This window comes from Neopsephotus bourkii, unplaced genomic scaffold, assembly GCF_033783945.1.
Source record: "Neopsephotus bourkii isolate Nb327-2 ecotype Australia unplaced genomic scaffold, CSIRO-AGI_Nbou_v1 NB_838, whole genome shotgun sequence".
NCBI classification, from domain to species: Eukaryota; Metazoa; Chordata; class Aves; order Psittaciformes; family Psittacidae; genus Neopsephotus; species Neopsephotus bourkii.
In genome coordinates, this window is record NW_026901334.1 from 3,169,129 (window position 1) to 3,187,422 (window position 18,294).

At 58.9% G+C, this 18,294-nt stretch overlaps 1 protein-coding gene across 2 annotated transcripts; it reads left to right on the forward strand.

Moving 5' to 3' along the window:
• The first annotated feature begins 6,810 nt into the window (after positions 1 to 6,810).
• TLE5 (TLE family member 5, transcriptional modulator) lies at positions 6,811 to 11,866 on the forward strand. 2 transcript variants are annotated; one of them, XM_061356083.1, is made up of 7 exons: positions 6,811 to 6,917; positions 7,168 to 7,265; positions 8,184 to 8,247; positions 9,903 to 9,947; positions 10,218 to 10,280; positions 11,068 to 11,142; positions 11,611 to 11,866. In XM_061356083.1, the coding sequence occupies exons 1-7, from the start codon at positions 6,891 to 6,893 to the stop codon at positions 11,827 to 11,829; spliced, it is 591 nt and encodes a 196-aa protein (XP_061212067.1). In that variant the 5' UTR covers positions 6,811 to 6,890; the 3' UTR covers positions 11,830 to 11,866. The 2 variants fall into 2 exon arrangements, with proteins under 2 accessions (XP_061212067.1, XP_061212066.1); XM_061356082.1 differs by having other exon boundaries at positions 11,608 to 11,864.
• The last annotated feature ends 6,428 nt before the right edge of the window (positions 11,867 to 18,294 follow it).

Below are 18,294 nucleotides of genomic sequence, written 5' to 3' on the forward strand. Positions count from 1 at the left end.
CCCCGAGGCAGCCTGATGTCAGCCCAAGCCATGGCATCCATGCATCCATCCATGTATCCACCCATGCATCCATCCATGTATCCATCCATGTATCCATCCATGCATCCATCCATGCATCCATCCATGCATCCATCCATGTATCCATCCATGCATCCATCCATGTATCCATCCATGCATCCATCTATGCATCCATCTGTGTATCCATCCGTGTATCCATCCATGCATCCATCCATGCATCCATCCATGTATCCATCCATGCATCCATCCTTGCTGCTTTACCTTCATGAGGAACCCAACCATACCCCAGCAGAAGACACACTCGGGACCTCTGTCTCCTGTCTTCCACCTGTACAGGCTGGTTCCCAACCTCAGTTCATCCCACAGCCCTCCAGAACTGGGGGGCTCAAACAGGACCAACCGAGCCCCAGCCCTGTATCCCAGTCACCCCAGGACCGTGTTCCTTCAGTCAGGCATCACCCACAGAGCAGGAAGTGCTGACAGACACTGTGGACCCAGTGCCCTCCCCATGCAGAAAGATGGAATTGCAGAAGTTCCATAGATTCTCTTTTACCATGGCCATATCCACACACTGCACCATCCCTTTGGATGGACACCAGGGTCCCTGCTGGTCCAGGAGGAGGGGAAGAGGCAAAGCAAGACCTCTGTGGCAAGTTAAAACTGATGTACAAAAGGTCCCAAAGGAGAAGTCTCTTCCCACTTTCCCCTTGCTCCATCTGGTGTTGTTTCTTTGTCTTGTTTTCAGTTTCCTTAATGCCGATGTTCACCCCAGCTCTGCTGTTTGCAGGTGTTTTGGAGCCCGTATGGATGCCCCGCTCCATCACTGCCTGGTCTGGCTGCGGTCACTCCCCTTATCCTTGCCTGTTCTGCCTGGAGCTCTGTGTGTAACCGCTGACAGCAGCAGGACAGAGCTGTTACATCCCTGTCTCCCTGGTTACCTGCCGGTCCCTACCCCATGGCAGCCTGATGGAGACACAGACACGAGATGCTCCCAAGCAGGAGGCTGTTTCCCACTGCGATTCCTCCTGCTCTTCTACCAGTGCTGCTCCCCTCAGCTCTTGGCCTCAATGAACAGAAGATTCTCACTCCTTTTTCCAGTGGTCTCGCCATAGTTTGGCTTTTCCTAGCATCAATTCCCTTCCATTCTTCCCTTCTCCTGCTTTCTCTTCCAGGTATCCCATGCCTCAGACCCCTGTCTCCTTACTGATCTCTGGTGAAGGACTTGTTCCTCTGGCAGATGACTCCAAGTCACCCTTTGGAACTCCAGCCAGGAATGGTGCTGAAGGAAGCAGGAAGCCTTTGGTTCCTACCACACTGCTCTGGCTTTAAGCAAGTCACTTCACCTCCTTCCCTGTCCTCAGGCTGTGAGTGCAAGATAGATCCTGGCTCAGGAGTTACCAACCAGGATTGCCAGGCTGCTTTGCACCACAAGGTGCTATGTGCCAGGGGCTGTTGTTTGGGTTCTCTTCCCTTGAGCAGCAGCAAAACCTAAAGGCCAGAAGCTCCTGCACTGGTTGCCATAGGAAAAGGAGGAACAACATCTGCATCCAGCCTCTGGACCAATTGGCTTGTACTGCCAGGCCTCAGCTCTAATGAATCCTGCTCTGTGGAGGTAGGAATGACAGAGCTGGTGGTCTCCAAGCAGCAATGCTCTGTCTGCTCCTTCCCTTCCTGCCCTCATGGAAAAGCTGCTTGGAGCAGGGAGAAGCCAGCTGCAGTTTGCTGCAGCTGCTCCCTCACTTTTCCTTACCTAAAGAAAAGCATCTTGCAAGCAGACAGAGAGAACTGATGCCATCCTGCTGCAGAAACCAGGTGCTTTGGGCACCCGGTTGAGCTGCACGCACACCCCCACAGAGGGATGTGCTGCAGAGGGGCAGCAAGAGGGGGTCAGGATGCTCTGTGGATTTGCTGGAGATGGCCCCATGTTAATTCCTGGTGCTGAAGGCCTAAAGCAAGGCAAAGCAGCTCTGTTCCAGTGCCAGGGGATGCTGTCCATCCTCCCTGGAGCCCTGCTGATGGTCCTGCAGCCCTGGGACCCCAGCAGCAGAGAAGGATCTCTTGGAGGAGTCCATGGCTTGTTGCTGCTGAGAGCACAACCCAGGCCCAGAGAGGATGTGCTCCAAGGAGGACAGCTTCCAGCACTCACCTCCATCAGCCCCAGCATGGAGCACCCACAGCAGCCTCACCTCCCACAGGAGGGCACTGCAAGCCAGAGGTGCTGCCAGTTCCAGCACCTCTTTCTCCTCCAGAGCCAAGGGGAGCAGGTCAGGATGGGGCCCTGCCACTGCTTAACACAACCCTGGGCAGTGCATGGGCAGTGCTTGCCATCCCAGCTCTCACAGGAAGGGAAAGGAAAGGGATGTATTGTTTAATACATGAAAGCACCTTCATACCAGTGAAGTGTGAGCAGTGAGAACCTTGTGTAAACCAGGACCAGCTCTGTCATCCCCTTCCCCATGCTGCAGATCCTGGTCTGGGAATCATAGGTCCCAGATTGGTTTGGGTTGGAAGGGAGCTTAAAGCTCTTCCAGCTCCAACCCCTACCACAAGCAGGGACCCCTTCCACTGGAGCAGCTCCAAGCCCCTGTGTCCAACCTGGCCTTGAGCACTGCCAGGGATGGGGCAGCCACAGCTTCTCTGGGCACCCTGTGCCAGCGCCTCAGCACCCTCACAGGGAAGAGCTTCTGCCTAAGAGCTCAGCTCAGTCTCCCCTCGGGCAGGTTCAAGCCATTCCCCTTGCCCTGTCCCTACAGGCCCTTGTCCCAAGCCCCTCTCCAGCTTTCCTGCAGCCCCTTTAGGCACTGGAGCTGCTCTCAGGTCTCCCCTTCAGGAGCCTTCTCTTCTCCAGGCTGCCCCAGCCCAGCTCTCTCAGCCTGGCTCCAGAGCAGAGCTGCTCCAGCCCTCGCAGCATCTCCATGGCCTCCTCTGGCCTCGCTCCACCAGCTCCACATCCTTATACTGGGGCTGGATCCAGGACTGGAGGTAAATGCTTCCCAGGAGGCCACAGGAGGCACTACAGGAGTACCTATGAGCTGCAAAAGGACCCAGACGCAGTCTCCTCGTGCCATCAATCCTCATTCTCCGCTGTTTTGACCTAAATTGAGGTCAGGAAGAAATATTCCTCCTACCTGGAATGCTGAGTGCAGGCTCTGCAGGGTGCAGCAATCTCAATCCATCTTCCCATTCTGGAGTCACTGCAAACCTCTGCACTCATGGCAATATTCCTTTGCTGGAGCTCCCGTCCTGCAGACCAGCACTGATCCTGCCCAGGGGCAGCAGGAATGGGATGTAGGGTCATCAGGAGGGATTATCCGCCTTGTATTAGGCAGGAGGAAAGCCTGGATGATCCCTTTGACCTTCAGATTGATCTCTTTGTCCAGCAAGGAAAACAGGAGAGAGGTGGGAGGCCTTGCCATGGCAGGCCTGGGGCAGAAGCCTCTCTGCTCATCCCAGCCCCTAGGATCACCATCAGGCTCTGTCTGGTTTGCAGAGGGATTCAGGGATTCAACTCCTGCTCCTGGACAAGGTCTGGATTCCCCTGGACCTGCTCTAGCTCCAAGCTCCCTGTTTCTCTATTCCTTCCCTGGAGCTTGATGCCAGCCCAGTCCTAGCCCAGGAGAGGCAATTCCAGCTGCAGAATCCCTTTCCTGTTTCCTGCTTGGAGCATGAACCGCTGCTCCTTGTGCTTTGCCTGGGAGAAAGGGGGAGAATCACCCCTCATGGGTCTGCAGCCGAACCAGAGGGGAAGGAGAGGAACGGAGCCTTTCACATCCCTGCTGAGACGGGATCAGAGGCTGGGAATGCTGCACCCGCTGTAAAAAGCCTGCCTGGAGCATGGCTTTTCCTTGGAGCAAGGCTCTTTCTGCCCACAGGCACAGGCTGTGCCTCACTGTGTGTCCCTGAGGGATGCAGCACCCACCTGCAAGGAGGAGGTGGGAGAAGTGGCAATGGACAGGGGGAAGCATGCCAGGGGACACGGATGCAGCCACCAGCACTGCTGTCACCACCAGTGTCTTAAGGACATCCCCTACCTGGGCACTCATCCACCTGCATGGGCTCAGTGCCATGGGGGGATCTTTCCTCCATGGGGCAGCCTGGAATGTGGGGAAGACTCCAGCTTCTCCTTACAGCAGGAGGATTTGCCTGGCTGGATGTGGCGGTGGGGAGGAAGAGGAGGAAACAGCCTCTATGTGAAGGGAAGACCATAGAGACACATGGCCTATAAATCACAGCCCTTGCCAGGCGCACGGTCGATTGCATTAGGCTATCTGGAGAAGGTTTAATATAAAAAGCCAATAATCCCTCTGATAAGAGGGCTGATAAGGGCCAGCGTGGCCTCAGCTCCCACCGGAGCTGCTCTGGATGGGGCAGGGAGCTGGAGCTCAGCATTGCCAGGGAAGCTGGGCTGGGAAAACGGGGAAGCTGGAAGGGGAGAAGCATCAGTGGTGTGGCATGGGGCTAACAGCAAGCTCTGTGCCTCATAAAACACCTCCCAGATGCCTGGAGAGGGCTTTCCATAGGGATGGGCTTTGTTAGGAGCTGGTGGGTGGATGGCAGCTGAGGTTGGATGAGGTTGGTGGGACTGGAAAGAGTCCACAGCATCCAGCCCATCACTGAGAGGCCAAGGAGGAGCCATTGACACCTCCATGAGGTCCTGTCGTTTTGGCTTGATTCCTCTTTAATTCCAGGTAAAAGAGCCCTTATTCCCAGGATAAAAGCAGGATCTCAGAGCCTACCTTGCCATTGAGATGACTCAGTCCAGAGCTTCAGAGAAGCATCTGTCTTGCACCAGCGCTGTTACATGGGATAGAGCTGAACCATTACAAAGGCTCTTCATGAAACAGCTTTATTTGGGGCCCCTCTGTTGAACTGCTCCCTTTGGGAACGATGGGAAGTTGCTCCGGGCTCATTGAGACATCCCTGGATGAGCCCTTCCTGCTGGGGCCCATTGGACAGCCCATTGCTCCATTAGCAAGGCTGAATATAACATCCCTGTTGCAGGTCACCAGTGCCCAGGGGACCTGGGGAGTGTGACATGGATGTCATGGGATGTAGGAACATGGGAATGCTCCAGCCCTGCACCTCCTGCTTCCAACTGGGCACACTCAGGACATGGTGGAAGGCAACACTCAGTGTGGGGAAGCTCTGGTTAGGGGAGGCCAGCAAGCACATTGCAGCTCCCCATGGGTACCAGAGCGCCTTGCAGTGATGCTAAAGGCACAGCACCTTCCTCCCTGGTGGGTCAATTCCCAGCAGGATCCCATGGGAGAGGTGCAAGTGGCTCCTCCAACCCCATATCCTGCTTGTCCTGTGCTGGGGACCCTTTCCAGCCTCCAGCACCAAGCCCTTGGACCAAGGGGAGTTAGGGATGCTCCTCCATGTGTGGTTTGCTGTGCTCAGGCCGTGCTCAGGGAAGTTAAACTCCCCCTTCTTCACACACAGACTGGAGACAGACATTAAAGAGTCATTTACAAGGCACAAGCGAGTTTGTGTTCCCCTGGATTGGGATTTGCCAAGATTATCCCATAAATTAGAGCATTTCCTGGAAGAAAGGAAGGAGAAAAAAAAAGAGAAACAACAACAACCAAAAAAAAGGAGAAAATGGAACATTTTGTAGCCACCATAAAAGCCAATAAAGGAACATTTCATTTCCTGCTTGGAAGGGAGCAACCGTGAGTTATAAAATCATGGAATCATGGAATCGTTTGGGTTGGAAGAGACCTTAAAGCTCATCCAATGCCACGGGCAGGGACCCCTTCCACTGGAGCAGCTCCAAGCCCCTGTGTCCAACCTGGCCTTGAGCACTGCCAGGGATGGGGCAGCCACAGCTTCTCTGGGCACCCTGTGCCAGCGCCTCAGCACCCTCACCCTGATGCTGAGGCCAGGCCCAGCCACCAGCACCACAACTGGGGGTGCTTCTGAACCAGGAGAGGCGCTGAGCATCTCCCCATGTGCCAACCCGCTTCCTGCCCGTTATTCCCAGGCTGGTGTCCAAGGATCCGATCCTGCCTCAGCTCTGCCCTGGTTGCGTGTGTGGCTTGAAGGAGGCCACAGAGTCCTTCCAGCGATGACTTTGTGGTTAAATCCCCAGCTCCCTGCTCTCCGTAGGGATGCGGTTGATCCCCCAGGACACCAAGCGCTCCTCAGGCACTGGGTTTAGGGCAGAGCTTGGCCTCATTCTCTGTTGGGAGACAGGAGGTTTGCTTGGGGCCGGTTGCAGATGGATTCCCAGCCACCTCGGATGGTGAATCCCACATGGAACAGTTCGGGTCCTGCGGTGTCACATCAGGGTTTGAGGAACCGGAGCAGCGGCTCCATTCACACTGGAGCTTCCCCTTCCCTCTAACGATGCCGGGATGCAGGCACCGCGATTCTCTCCCCTGGCTGGCCCAACGGTACCGGTACCGGTAACCCCGCTCCATCCCAGCATCACCCCCAAGGCCTTGGTTGGGGGGGGGGGGGGGGCCTCAGTGGGACCGAGCCCCGACCCCTGCAGCGAGGAAGGACCCGAGGAGCAGAGGAGCAGGGAAGCGGGGGGGAAAGGCCCCGTCCGGTTGCACGGCCCCGGTGCCGGTGCCACGACGGGGGCGGGGACCGACGGGGGCGGGAGCGGCCGTGGGCCCGCCCGGGCCGGGGAGGCGGCGGCGGCTGCAGGTGGTGCCGAGCAGCCGCAGGACGGAGCCGGAGCCGCAGCCGCCATTAGACAATAGGCGCCGGCGGCGGGAGCGGCGAGGGGCGAACGGGGCGGCCGGGACGGCCGCGGGCCCGGCGCGGACAAAGGCGGCGGAGGCGGAGGGGAACGAAGCGGAGCGGGCACCGGGGCCAACGGGGCGGGGAGCGGGGAGCGGGACCGGGCCGCTCCGCAGCCTGACATGATGTTTCCACAAAGCCGGCACTCGGTACGGGGCCGGGGACCGGGCACCGCGGGGGGGGGGAACGGGGACACACAACGGGACCCCTCGGGGGTCGCCCCATGGCCGGTACCGACGGGGAGGCCCCATCGGTGACCTTGGGCGCGTTGCGGGCCTGAGCGCGGGGCGGGGATGTGGGGATGGATGGATGGATGGATGGATGGATGGAGGGGAAGGAAAGGGAGGGGGGGTCCGTCGGTGCGGCCCCGGCGCTGAGCGCTGTGTCCGGTCGTTGCAGGGCTCCTCTCACCTGCCGCAGCAGCTCAAGTTCACAACCTCCGACTCCTGCGACCGCATCAAGGACGAGTTCCAGCTCCTGCAGGCCCAGTACCACAGGTACGTGCCCTCCGCGCCGCTCTGCCCCGGTCTCGGATGCGGGATGAGGGATGCGGTGCCCGTAGCACGGGGTCAGGCGCATCCACACGGGAGAGCGAGCATCCTCCCCTCCGCATCCTCGGCCCAGGCTCTCCTCGCTGGCTGCCATTCCTGGTGCTAAGAGGGAGCGCTGGGATCCAAACGCTCTCCTAGGGGGGGGATATGTGTGGGAATCCCGCTGCTGACCCGCAACCGGCTCTGCCGCGGTGTCATTCCAGCACTGAAACTGCTGGGAAATGGCTGTTTCCTGGTGTTCCCAGTGCCAGTGGAGGAGCCCAAGGAGCATTCCCGCTGGGAAGGGGAGGCCATCCCACACCCTCCACCTTCCTGGACTTAATCCGCTCGGGAAGAAGCAGGTTTTGTGTAGGTGAAGCTGTTTCTGGTTGGAAACAGAAAACCCCGGCCCGAGCCTCATAAAACATTGGGAGCAGCAGCACTTTCCTGAAGGGTGTGAAGAACGGGGGGGGGGGGAATCCTTTCTCCTGGATGGATCCCTCCCACCATTCCCAAACGGATCTGCCTTTGCTTTGGAAGTTGGACCGGAGCATCCTTTTGAGTGCTGCAGGCAGGCCCGTGCCAGAAGCTGTCCCCAGCTGCCAGTTGAGGAAAGGCAAACCCCTTCCTGGGCTGGCTTGTGCCCAGTTTTCTGCTTCCCACCACTGGATTTGCTTGGAATGGGGAGGGAGAGGATGGTGTCCGGCCGTGGATAACCTCGTGCTGCTTCTCCTGAGCTCATCTCAGTGGGGCTGTAGTGGGAGCATCGCAGGCACGGCCTGGCTCTGCCCACCCCATAGAGCAGCCAGGAAGCAGCTGCTCTGTGGCCATCAATGCCTCTCGCCTCCTGGCTCTGGGTTCCTGACTCTTTTCTGGCTTTTCCAGCTTGAAGTTGGAATGTGACAAACTGGCCAGCGAGAAATCCGAGATGCAGCGTCACTACGTCATGGTGAGGACCGGCCCCGGTGCTATGGGTATGGGAGGGGGACACACAGTGGGATGCTGGTGCCTGTATCCACATGGGCACGGAGCCTTTGCCCAATGGAGTTCCAGGTTTCGAGGTCTGACTTGGCTCCAAATGGGGCTTTCCCTGTGTTTTGTGGGCTTGAAGTGCAGGGAAGCACCCAGGGAATGGGATTGGGAAGCTGACTGCTCTGTGATGGTGATGGGGGGTGGTCCTTGGCCTTAGTCCCTATGGATTGGGGGAAGTGAGAGCATGCAAGCACCAGAAGGAGCTGCAGGTCCAGGGCTCCAGGGGAGTCGTGGCCTGTGTTTGATAAGGTGTGATAAGGATTAGCCATGATCCAAGGATAAATCTGCCAGGAAAGGGTAGCATCTCTGGGCTCCTGTGCATGGAAGAGCCCTTGTAGGAGAGGAAGGGATGCCAAGCTGCTCTATTCCCATCAAGGAGCTCCCAGGAGGTGTGATACTGTCCATAGGGATGAGCTGGTGCCCACTTGCTGCTGGAAGGAAGAGATAAGGAGTAGAAAGATGCTCTTTGGAGCGGTGTTAGGACTTGCAAACCAGGAATGATGGAGTTGGTCCTTCCGTCCTCCTGCATGGCTGGACTCAGGCTATGGGGAGCAAGGGTTGCTTGGGGCTGGGGATGAGAAGTGGTCACAGCTTTCCTTGTGGATTAACAGGGAAGCGATTGCTCCTGGGCCTCGCATGGATGCTCAGCTCAGGTGGGGAGTCCCCAGCATGGGCTCGGGTACCAGCAGCAGCAGAAGGGAAGGGCTGCAGCTCCTTGTGCAGCGCTGGGGGCTCTGCAGGTGCAGCAGCTCCTGCCTCATCCTGCGGGGCTGAGCCGGAGCCGCCGTTTCCCATCCCAGGGAATGACGGGAAGCAGAGAGGAGGGATCCTGCTCCAGCTGCTCTGCTTGAATAAGTCACTATTAGGGGGTCGGGCTCCTGCTTCCTGCTCCGTCTCCAGGATGCAAAGAGGCCTAGAGAGAGCCAGCAGCGGGGTGAGAGCAGGCTGGGATCAGGGAGATGCCGAACCAGGTGCTTCCAGGCTTATGGCATTGGTACCAACCCAGCAGCATCCTTCTCCTCAAATGAAATGTGGGGTTTTCCTTCCCTTTGGAAGCATCAGGCTTGCAGCCTGCAGGCTAAGGGGAGGCGATGTCGAAACGCTCTCAAGCATCAGCCTTCAACCAGCTTCTTCCAGGGGTCAGGAATTAGCTTCTTCTGCCAAGGGATTGCTCTGGAGCTGCCTGTTGCTGCTGTGCAGGGATGGGGGTCTGGGTGGGATCTATTGGATATGGTGTGGTTTCGGGGGGGGGTGTTCCATAGGGCTTCTTCCCAAGCATCCGGAGCTGTGTGCAGCTGGATGTGCTGCTTGTACTGGTGAAGCCTGGTTGTGATCCCTTCCGTTTGCTGCTGAAGCAGCCACATGGGCTTTAGGATGCTGGCCAGGCAAAGCTCATGGAGTCCAACTGCCTCTTTTGGCTGTGGATATGGAAGTTTATGGAGCCCTGAGCCTTGCTCAGCCGTTGTAGCACACCTTGCTTGGGAAAGCAGTGGCAGTTTCCAGCAGTGCTCTATGGAGCTGCTTCACCTGGTAGAGGTTTAACAGCTTCTCTTGTTCTCTCCCGCTCTGCAGTACTATGAGATGTCCTACGGGCTCAATATTGAAATGCACAAACAGGTAGGGGGGAGAGGCGTTTCCAAGTGCTCGAATTCCAAGGGGAAGGGGTGGGAATTGGCTGCTCTGCTTTGCCCTCAGTCACTCCAGGGGTATCCCATTGGAGGAAGGGCCCCCTTCCACTAGAGCAGCTTGCTCCAAGCCCCTGTGTCCAACCTGGCCTTGAGCACTGCCAGGGATGGGGCAGCCACAGCTTGTGGGGATGGGGAAGTTGGGGCAGGCGATGCTGAGCATCTCCTGATGCTTTTCCTCTCTGCTGCTGCCACCTTCCAGGCTGAAATCGTCAAGAGGCTAAATGGGATCTGCGCTCAGGTCCTGCCCTACCTGTCCCAAGAGGTGAGTCCTGGGCCTTGGGATTGGGATGGGAAACCTCAGCCCTTGCTCTCAGCCCTGCATGGGGACGGATTCAAGGCCTGGAGGCCTTTGAGCAGCTCCAGGGCTGGGGCCAGGCTGTGGTTTTCCTGTGCTTGGGAAGGATGCAGTGGCTTGCGGATCCCATCAGAGCCGCCTGACAGCAAAGCCACAACGAAGCCTTTTGCATCGTAATGCAAACCCTTCCCCTAGCCCTGTCCTGCTGCCAAGTTGGGAAGCAAAAATCCACTTGTTGGGAAGCAAAAATCCACTTGTTGTGAAGCAAAAATCCACTTGTTGGGAAGCAAAAATCCACTTGTTGGGAACCAGAATCCACTTGTTGGGAACCAAAATCCACTTGTTGGGAACCAGAATCCACTTGTTGGGAACCAAAATCCACTTGTTGGGAACCAAAATCCACTTGTTGGGAACCAAAATCCACTTGTTGGGAACCAGAATCAACTTGTTGGGAACCAGAATCCACTTGTTGGGAACCAGAATCCACTTGCTGGAGTGTGATGGACAGGCTTGGAGCTTGGAGACCTTGTGCTCCCGGATGAGCAAGGGCAGTTGCCCTTTAAAGTGTGTGCTAGAGCTGCTTTTCCTGCCTGCACCCAGGATGTGTCCCAAGGATTCGGGAGCTTCCCAAGAGCTGCTGGGTTTAGGGCTCACTGTTCGCTCTGCATCACCTTGTGTGTGTCAGACCTGGGTTCTCCTTCCCTGTTCCCACTGGAACTGATCCCGAATCCCTCTGTTTTCTCCTCACCTACAGCATCAGCAGCAAGTCCTGGGGGCCATCGAACGGGCCAAGCAGGTCACAGCACCAGAACTGAACTCCATCATCCGTGTACGTGATGCATGTTTAGCTTGGGTTTGGAGGGATGGGAATCGGTGCCTTGGGGTGCTGGGACAGAGCTGAGCAGGGGAGGTGGGAGATAGGAACGGGCCGCTCCACGTGCGGTGCTGCATGGATGAGGAAGGGATGCGCTGAGCCGGTGTGTTAGGATGTGGGTACCGGAGCCTCCATCCCAGCGGGATGCAAGTAGAGGAGCTTTGGGTTTGCGAACACCATCTGTTCCCAAGGGCTTTAACTGCATCCTTGGAGCACTGAGGCCAGATGTCCTGCTGCCCCAGAGCCTCGGGAATCTCCTTTTCCCCTTCTCCATGGAGGCTCTGCTGCTCGCCAGGCCCCTGAATGAGCTTCCAGCCTGGCTCAGCCTCCCTCCAGCATCCCCATCCCTGCCTCCGAGTGCGCTCCCAAATGACGATGCCCCTTCTGCTCTCTCCCTGCCTTGCCCCTCGTTCCCTACAGCAGCAGCTTCAAGCCCATCAGCTCTCGCAGCTCCAAGCCCTCGCTCTGCCCCTGACCCCGCTGCCCGTGGGGCTGCAGCCGCCGGCGCTCCCCGCTGTCAGCGCCGGCACGGGGCTGCTCTCGCTGTCGGCCCTGGGCTCCCAAGCTCATCTCTCCAAGGAGGACAAGAACGGCCACGATGGGGACGCCCACCAAGACGACGATGGGGAGAAGTCGGATTAGAGCGACCAAGGGGGCTGGGGTTGGGGGGGGTTTGGTTGTGGGGTGGGGGGGGGAGGCGGGTTAATGCAAGATGCAGTATCTCTCTCTAGTTGCTGTGCAGCAAAAGCCGGGGAAGGGGAGGGATGGGGGGGGGTTTGGTGGCAGCTTTTCCAGGCCTCTTCCCATTGGAAGCAGAGCCTTGGGGATGATGTCCCCCATCCCCATCCCCGCAGCCGTAGCAGTGACCGTGTGGCCGATCGTGCTCTCCCTGCGCCCAGCCTGGCTTCCCTTATCCCTATTGCCAAGCCACAGCCTGGCTTGGGCTGCTCCGGAGCTGCATCCCTGCTCCTTAGTGGCTCCCCTCTGCTCTCTCCCCTCCGTGGTATTTAAAGCTGCCCCTTGAGCTGCACAATTCCCTGCCCCGATCCCATCTCCTCCTTGCCCAAGCGCTCTTGATCTCGTCGCATCGCTCCCCCCCCTCTCCCTCCATGCTCCTCCTGCACTAACTCCAGGCCGGCACCTTGCTGTTCTGCATGGATCCGTTCTTAACCCTTCCCATGGGATTGCTCCTCGGCTGCTCCTTGGCCTCGGGGCTGGTGATGGAGCCTCCACCATCCGCTTCCCTTTGGGAACAGCACCCAGCTCCAAGGGGGGCTCAGGGTTGGGGGGGTGCAGGCAGAACTGGAGTCCATCCTGGTCCCTCCTCCCCATCCCTGTGTAGAGGATGCAGTGGCTTTTCTCTGTTCTGGTCTCCATGTGTTAGCATCTCTTCTAAACACCCCACCAATGGAACGAAACCAGAGGGAAGAATTAGCTGAGGTGAGGGCCTGGGGTTTGTATATAGTCCTTTAGGAAGATCTCGGTTTGCTTTTTGTGTTTCATCACCTGTAATAAGAGGAACCTGAAGATGCTGTATCGAGGACGTACAAGCTGTGCCTTTCAAATAAAGAAATAAGAAGGTTGGTTTAAAGCTCTGCTTTCTTGTCACCTATGGGGTGGCTTTGAGGGGTTTCCTGCTCCTCCGCATGGGAATGGCGGTGGGAGAGCAGGAAACCTTGGACTTGGGGTCGCCATAGGAGGGGGGTTAAGTTGGTACCTCTGGTTCTGGCTTCAGAACAAAGCGCATCTTCATTGCCTGCATCCCGCTCTGGAACGCTACAGCATCCTCATGGAGCTCTGTACCCATGCTAGGGCTTTGGCTGGACTCTGACAGAGCCAGGGCAAGGAGGAATCCCTGGGCATAGCCAGAACAAGCTGGAGGTGATGGCAAAAGGGTCCTGGAGTTCTCTGGATAAAGAGCAAGGAAGGCTGGAGCAGGAGCACTGTGCTTTGGTAATGCATGGAATGGGCCCTGTGGGCTGCCCATCTCTGCTCTATGGGTTCATTTTCCCTGTGGATGCTGAGGTCCCTCTGGAATATCTGACCCGTGGTGCCCTAGGGCTGGGATTGCTGTGATGGAATTGGCTCTCCAGCATTAGAGCCTGGTAACAGCATCCCTGTGCATCTCCCAGACCAGATGGAGTGGGAAAAGATCCTTCCCTTGGGAAGCAACCATTGCAGGGGTCTCAGTGACACCAATGGGACCCTGGTGAGAGCCAGAAGGGGAGCAGTGGCCACCGTGCATGCATCAGGATGAGCCCCGAGGTTGGGATTTAATGGGATTTGCTGAACCAGCTCAGGGCTGGGGCAGGCTCTGTCCCTGGGGTGATGCTGTGGGTCTATGGGGCGAGGTGCACAAACACCTGCAACACCTTCCCTGGTGCAAAGTGGGGATGGAGGGGATGGTGGGAGGCTCGATCCAGGCCTGGCACAGCCCTGCTGTGGCTTTGGATGGGTTACAGAGCCTATGGGCAACGCTCCCGTTATCCCACCTGGGATACCTCACCCACATGATCCAATCCAGATCCCATGGTCCTGCAGCTGCTCCAAGGGCCTCGGGGGTGCTGGGTGAGCAGGTTCCTGGTGGAAACCCTTTGGGCTGGGGCTGCTCCTTGCCCCTGCTCTGGCTCTTTCCTATGGGAGAACGAGGAACAAGCGCTTGGTGCTGGTGGGTGATGTGGACCCTCCAAAGCTCCGTTCTTTGGGTGGTTTCAGCCTGATTCCTGCAGAGAAACTCTTGATCCTTGTGTGGGATACAGGATGGGAAGAGGGCTGGGAATCAGCTCTCCTGGCACCGGGAGCCTTGGAAACACACAGCAAAACCCTGGCTCATTGAATGGGGATGGAGAAGATGGGGATGGAGGGCAGGACCCTGACCATCAGCATCCCTCAGAGCAGCCCAGCATTTAGCCTGCGTTTGGCAGCGATTCCTGCTTCCAGCTGCCCTGGGCTTGGCAAACCTCTGCTCATTCCCATGTTTTCCTCTTTTCCACCTGTTTGGGGGTCATCAACCTGCATCCGAGGGGAGCCGGCGCCGGCTCTTCACTGAGTGAAGGAGGTTCCTATCCCATAGGATAAACCCCGCCGCATCCCCCTCCCTGCTCAGTTTTCAGCTTTCCTTGAGACAATGGCCGAGCCTTCGAGCCAGGAATGCTGCGGAGCGGGGGCCTCCTTCCCAATCCATCACTAATGCAGGAACGCCGAGCCCCTGCCTGCAGTCAGCGCCAGATAAAAGCTAAAAGAGGCATCAATAATTCAAGCCCACTCAGAGCTGGGAAGTGCAAACAGGAGCCAACACCCGGATCGAAGGCAGAGCCAGAGACCACCCCCTGCTCCAAGGGCTCCCGTGGCCCTTCTGTGGGTGCTGTCCCCCCAATGGTGATGGGGAGACCGAGGCTGGGACCTGGGTTTGGTCCCTGGACAGCTTTGGCTCGGCTTTTGCTGCCTCGTTGCCAATCCCTTCCCTGCCTTTCCTTTCCCAGCTCGTGTTCGTTCCAGGCCAGGCTCCAGGCAGGAGAAAGCTCCTGTTTGTGCCAGCTGCTGGTGTAAATACCCAGGGACATTGATGCTGGTGCCAGGAACTGAGCTCCAGCGAGTTCAAGGCTTCTCATTCAAGCTGGAAACGGGATGGGTTTGAAGCATCGCGGTCATCTCCTGGCCCCGCAGCACAGAGCTCAGGGTGCTGTGTCCCAGTGCCCCAGGAAGGAAGGACCCGAGGGGTGGAATCCTCGGGCTTGATCCCTGTTTTCCTTGGCTGTGGGTTCAAACGGCGCTCCCGGGCATCCCGAAGCCTGGGGTTTGGGTTGGTTATCAGCAGAAGGGGCTGTTCCCAGCCCTCGCCTCTCGCTCCTGGCACTGATTTCAAAAACCCGCATCCCCTGGGGCTCAAGGGAGCGGTGGAGCCCGGGGCTGAGCATCCTGGAGATCCCTGCATCCCAAGGGAGGAGCGGGACCCGCTCCCCTCGCTGCAGCCTGGGGCTGCAAGGGGTTAACCCTGGCTCCTTCCTCCTCAGCCCCAGCGCATTCACCTCTGGGTTAGAGCCCGTCCCGCTCCAGGGCCCCCGTCAATCATTAACGGAGGGTGATGAAGACGTGTGCGGCTTCCATCATTCCCGAGGTGCCTGTTCCGGGTTTACCTGGAGCTCCTGGGGCAGGGAACCGGTCATTGCAGCGCCTCCTTCCCTCGAAACACGAGCTGGAACGGCTCCAGCTTGGGAATGAAGCCGCTTTCCTTAAGTAAACCCCAACCCGATGAGGGGAAACCCACTTAAAGCAGAGCTCCAGGCTTCAGCCCTAGCGCAGGTTACACGGACGGGAAGGGGAGGTTTCACACCGAGGTGATGGCGCTGGAGCTTGGGAATAGCCACGGACGCTATGGGGGATGGAGACGGTCCCGTTGCCCGCTTATAACCGTGTGGGTTCGGACGGACCCCGGAGCCGCCGCCGGGCTCCACCGCCCCACGTTACTTTGAGTGGCAGCCGCAAGGCCTTGTGGGCAGCGTAGTTCACCCGCTCCGCTCCCTCCCGGCCCCGCCCCGGGATCCCGGCCCCGCCGCCCGCCCCGGCCCGGGCCCGCAGCAAGGAACCGGCTCCAGCCCCGCGGGCCCCGGCGATACCGGGCGGCAGGACCCGGGCAGAGGCCGCCGGTCCCGGAGCCACCGGTAGCGAACTACAACTCCCAGCGTGCCCCGCGGTGCCTCCGCTCGCTTGTCATTGGCCTTCCAAGGGCGAGGCGTCACGAGCCCATGTGGGAACGCCGCAGGGCGATTGGTTAGCGCTGCTGGAGAGCCAGCCAATGGCAGGAGGGGCCGTCGCAGCTGAGGGTCGTGAGGATGATTAAGATACAGAGAGGGGGCGGGGCCACGCCCACACCCAGTGAAGCCCCGCCCACGTCCGACGAGGCCCCGCCCACAACCAAGGTGGTCCCTCCCACATCCCGCCCGGTCCCGGTCCCATTCCCATTCCCGGTCTCAGTCCCAGTCCCAGTCCCAGTCCCAGTCCCGGTCCCATTCCCGGTCTCGGTCTCGGTCTCGGTCTCGGTCTCGGTCCCAGTCCCAGTCCCGGACCCGGTCCCGATCCCAGTTCCAGTCCCAGTCCCAGTCCCATTCCCGGTCCCAGTCCCAGTACCGGTGCCGGTCCCGGTGCACCCCCGCGTCCAGCGCCCCGTGTCCCCCTCTCGGTTGTGGTCCCCATGGCCCCGCCGGCTGCCGGTGCCACTCCTGGGGTAATGCAGATGCTCCCTCTCCGGCTCCGCTCCGGACGGGCGGGAGGGGTGGTCCCGGTGCGAGGGGGAGCCCCGGGAATGCGAACAGAGCCCGGTCGGTTCCGTTCGGTCACAGCTCCAGGGCTGCCCCCACCCTCCCGCCGTGTCCGGTATCGCCCGTGGAGCTCCGGGGACCAGGGCACTCGGGATGATTCCTTAGGGATGGCTCCTGGTACACACCGGGAGCAGGCGGGAGCATGGAGATGGTGGAGGCGCAGCCTCAATCCCTTCGAATTCCCGATCCTGGGAAGCTGCGATAACATCAAGGAGGAATTCCAGTCCCTGCAGGCTCAATGCCACAGCTGAGGGGCGGGTGGAGCAGGGCTGTGGGTGGAGAACCCCCCATTTGGGTGAGAGCAAGGGATGGGGTGACCGGGGTGGGCTTCCAGAGAACAGGGGTGAATGGGGTGTCCGGGCAGGATGGGGTGCATGGGACCCAGCACAGAGGGAGAACTGGGGCAGGAGAACTTGGAAAAGGGGGTTCTGGTGTGAGGGAATGGGCAGAGGGGTGGTGTGAAGCTGGGAATTGGGGTGGCAGGTCCTGAGTGAGGGTCCCAAGGGGAAACCACCCCAGTTTGTGTTGTCCATTGAGCTGGGTGAAGGTTGACATGGGGGGGACACAGTGGGAATGGGGACCAAAAGCCACAGGGGTTTGGGTCCCCCAAAGGGGACAACACCATGGTTTGGGCAAGAGACCTTAGAGCAGCTCCAGTGCCTAAAGGGGCTGCAGGAAAGCTGGAGAGGGGCTTGGGACAAGGGCCTGTAGGGACAGGCCAAGGGGAATGGCTTGAACCTGCCCGAGGGGAGACTGAGCTGAGCTCTTAGGCAGAAGCTCTTCCCTGTGAGGGTGCTGAGGCGCTGGCACAGGGTGCCCAGAGAAGCTGTGGCTGCCCCATCCCCGGCAGTGCTCAAGGCCAGGTTGGACACAGGGGCTTGGAGCAAGCTGCTCCAGTGGAAGGGGTTGGGGTTGGAGCTGGAGGAGCTTTAAGGTCCCTTCCAACCCAAACCCATTCCATGATTCTATGATGTTAAGCAGCTCCCTGGGGCGCCAGAAGCAGGAGTGAGCCTGGAGGAAACAGCAGGAGCTGGAGCCCAGAGGCAAAGGAATTGTCTTTCTCTTTTCTTTCTCCTTAATCCCCTTTCCCTCTCCCGGAGCCGAGGGTGGGGGGGGGGGGAGTTCACCCTTTTCCTGCTTCCCCTTTTGTTCCAGCGTTAATTTGCTTTCCCTCTCCAGAGTTATCAATCCCGTCATCGCGGGCTCGCTGCCAGGGAAATTAGTTTGGAGCAGTGCCTGACAAAGTGCCAAGTCAACTGCCATGTTCCTCCAGCTGGCTCAGCCCCTCCGAGCTTGCTCCTTTTGTTAACAGGGAGAGAGGCCTGGAGCCCCGACAGCGCATTCCTGCCATCCCTATATCCCAGCTCCGCTGGGGCTGTGACCCGGAGCTGGGTTTGGGATCCAGGGCTGGCACTGCCCCCCCCAGGACTGCGATCCAGGGGTATCCCAAGCCATGCGGATGCAGGATTCTGCCCACGGGGTGATAAGTGCTTGAAGAGGTGATGGCCAAAGGGCTTGAGGAGCTCATCCCATGTCCAGCTCCCAGCTCTGTGTGGGTGCAGGTCCCCTTGGGTGCTGTTGCCCCCCTACACAAAGCAGAGGGATGAGATTGGGATTCCCTGCTTTGGGAGCTCAGGGTGATGAAGGGGGGGAGCTGAATCCATTCGCATCCCTCTTGGCTCTGGGTTGGATGCGCAGAAGGGAGCAAGCGGTGCTGGTGGCCCGTGGCCAGCGCTGGTGGCTCCGTTCCTTCCCTGCCAGCCCACAAAGCCAGCATGGGCTGGGACAG